General features: G+C 38.6%; 1 protein-coding gene across 5 annotated transcripts in view; it reads left to right on the top strand.

Annotated features, from left to right (window-relative positions):
* The first annotated feature begins 1,973 nt into the window (after positions 1-1,973).
* The window catches only part of LOC118327081 (Kv channel-interacting protein 2-like), a 10,197-nt gene continuing 9,012 nt past the window's right edge, over positions 1,974-3,158 (top strand). For all 5 annotated transcript variants that reach the window (XM_035660290.1, XM_035660289.1, XM_035660288.1 and 2 more), the window contains exon 1: positions 1,974-2,262. In XM_035660290.1, coding sequence (XP_035516183.1) covers positions 2,112-2,262 — 151 coding nt within the window. In that variant the 5' untranslated portion in view covers positions 1,974-2,111. The remainder of the gene's footprint in view (positions 2,263-3,158) is intronic.

The following is a 3,158-nucleotide window of genomic DNA, read 5'->3' as shown; positions in this document are numbered from 1 at the left end:
TTTTTTTTTTTTTTTACCAAAAACAGATTTTCTTTGCAAGAAAGTGTTGAACTTGAGGAGGCAATGCAATCTTTATCATTTTACAGAGAGAAAACCGACAGATGCTCAGTTCAAAAGTAGCACTTTGGGACCAATCTGACATCCTGACTGTGAGAATGTCAACATGAATACATTTAACCATCCAGTCCCTTATCAGTTTAGTGATCAGCTTTAGGATCCTGAGGCAATATGTGGTAAAAAAAGAGGTTGAAACTTAAATGAAATATCATCCTGATAGTGTTGTGTACTAAAAGATAAAATATGACAAAGCTACTCAATTAAACCCTTACTTCAAACCTTAATGATGTCCCAGAAAAGAGTATACCATGAGTTTATGGTGGGAAACAAAGCCGGAAATCTTGGAAGTTTATCCCATAAATCAGCCCGTGGCCTCCTCTGTCTCCATCCAGCTTATGGTGTGTATTTATGGATTTAATATTCAAATGATTTTGTTTTATAATCACGACCTTGCTGCTTGCATTTTCTGAAATATGAGTGAGTCATCTGTTAACTCTGCTCAACCAGCTCAAGGACGTGGAGCTGACAGGGTATTGATCCGCAGGTATTACTTCTCCCTACCTAGCCAAAGCTGCTCAAGTCCCAAGCCAAGGTGAGACCATCCATCAGTGAAGCATAGATCAGCAGATATACATTCCCACATCCCTCTGTCTGTCTGTCTGTCTAGCTTGCTTCATCACTCCTCTTCCTCTCTCCTCTCAGCTGTTTGCAGTCCTGGAAGAAGTATTCAGTAAGTACTAATACCACACTGTAAAAGTACTTTGTAAAGGTCAGGCTTTTAAAGTGTTACTTCAGTAAAAGTATGTAACCTTAAAAAAGCATTTAAAGTATTAAAAGTAAAAGAAAAAATGCTGAAAAATGTCCCCTAGACTGTTCTATTATTATATATCATTACAGTAGTATAACTCTATTCCTGTTGTCTTTGGTTGAGGTGGAGCTCATTTTACTCAAACTAATAATTATTTTCATTATAGATTAATCTGCTGACTACCCAAAGTGACACCTTCACAATGCTTGTTTTGTCCAACTAATAGGAAAATTAAACAAGTATTTTATTAAAATAACTGAAAGGAAGAGCAAAAAATCCTTGCATTTGTGAAGCCGGAACCATAAAAGATTTGACTTTATTTCTCCTTCATTTTAATCATTTTTTTCACATTAATTTTATCTTCTCACTTTTTATTTCAAATAATTACTTTATTTATCGCTAATGTTTGATACTGTTCCATTCTCAAATACAATCTGTATCTTTTATTTCATCTATCTTATATCTATGAATGTGAATAAATCCATCTTTACAATTCTTTTATATAGATGAAAATGAGCACTGACACAATACTGTATGTATAACTTTCTGTGACTCAATAAAAAATATTTCAAACAAAAGGTTTTGGCCTGAGAATTGATTTAAATAATTATCAAACTCCGTTGCCAATTTTCTCTCAACCGACTGATCGTTTCTGCTGTACTATACTGTTTATAACAAAACATCATATTTTATAAACTCTGCCTATGTTTTGTGACTAGGAGTCAGAGACGTGTAGTGCAGTAAGAATTACAATATTTCCCTCTGAAATGTAGTGAAGTCGAAGTATAAAGTGGAAAGAAAAGAACAAACTGTACTTGAGTAAATGTACTCAGTTACATTCCACCACTGATGGTTTCTCTCTCTCGCTCTCTCTCTCTCTCTCTCTCAAACAGATGCAGATGCAGATGTTCCAGCTGACAGACGGACAATCAGCAAAGTAAAGTCATCAGATTTCTCCGACCCAGCAGCAGCAGCAGCAGCAGCTGTGGATCCACATTCAGTGTCTGAACCCTCAGGAGCGTCTGAAAGTGAGTGCGCGCTGTGGGTGTGAGTGCGCGCTGCTGCTGGGCGGGCGGAGGAGAGGGCTCACTTTGGATAGAGGCGAGCAGGCACGCACAGAGGACAGCTTTTGCGCGGACTTTTTACGCTTTTTGTCGCTCTTCTATCTGCGACCAGTCTGCAGCCCGCACGCACTGGCTGGTGATGCTTGCAGAAAAGTGACATGCAAACAGGAATGAATTCGTAGATGAGCTGCGGCTCCGACGCACATACTGTACAGATCCGGCAGGTTCAGCGCGGTGGTCTGGTAAGAACTGAAACAAACATGAAATCCAGGAGTCAGGACCAGAGTTTGTCTGACTCCAGAGAGCTGGACAGATCTTACGACCCACTGACAGGTAGCCTATTCATTTTTATCATCGTTTTTTAAAAGAAATATGGGAAATTGAACACTTTATTTCCTGCTGTTTGCTGACCTGGCTTTAGACTCCCAGTCACTGTGCACTCATGATGAAAGTTTGCTTTTGGTTTTTCAAAAGAGGAAACTCACATATAGAGCAGACTGTCTGACTGTAGGACTCAGCTCTGTCACTAAAGGGGTATTTAATACACCACAATCCGGTTTCATCATCTGTCACAAGCTGCTGCAAACCATCCAGGGTTTAAAGTCAGTGTGTGTAAATGTGGACTCTCAGCAGCCTCAGTTGCATTTGTTGGAAACTGATTTTCCAGACGATTAATCTGATATTTTATCTCGGGATGAACTTTACATCATTGCTTTAGCTTGCAAACTGTTATGAATCAGAATATGTGAAAGTCCTCACTGGAGGTCATCTACAGCATCATGCAGGTCAGCAGGAAAATAACAACAGGAGAAGAGTGAAATATGTTTGATGATGATGTTGATGCAGTGAGCTCATATACTGTTCAATATAAGTACATAGTATATATATATAAGTAAGTGTATTTGATATAAAGCCAACATCTCCACATGACTGTAAGGACTGAATGTTTGAATCACATCTGCAGTTCAGTGACTGCTGTCTAGAAGTGAAGCAGGGGATGGTTCAGAAATGCCAGCAGTACTTATCTGTAACAATTTCTGGTTCCAGCTTCCTTCCATTTTTTGGTGTAAGTCTTTTCATGTGTTTGTCAGACAGAACAAGCAGTTCTAAGATCACTTTGGGCTTTAAAAAAAAATCTGGATAGACTAAATGATTAACAGATATTCAAGAGATTTATCAATGAAGAAAAGACAAGCCTATTTAGAGATCAGTCTCTCTCTCTCTCTCTC

Source organism: Morone saxatilis, unplaced genomic scaffold (genome assembly GCF_004916995.1).
Source record: "Morone saxatilis isolate NCDOM2014 unplaced genomic scaffold, NCSU_SB_2.0 Contig17, whole genome shotgun sequence".
In the NCBI taxonomy this organism is placed as follows: domain Eukaryota; kingdom Metazoa; phylum Chordata; class Actinopteri; family Moronidae; genus Morone; species Morone saxatilis.
The sequence above is the reverse complement of the archived record's forward strand: the minus strand, read 5'-3'. Positions and strand labels throughout refer to the sequence as shown.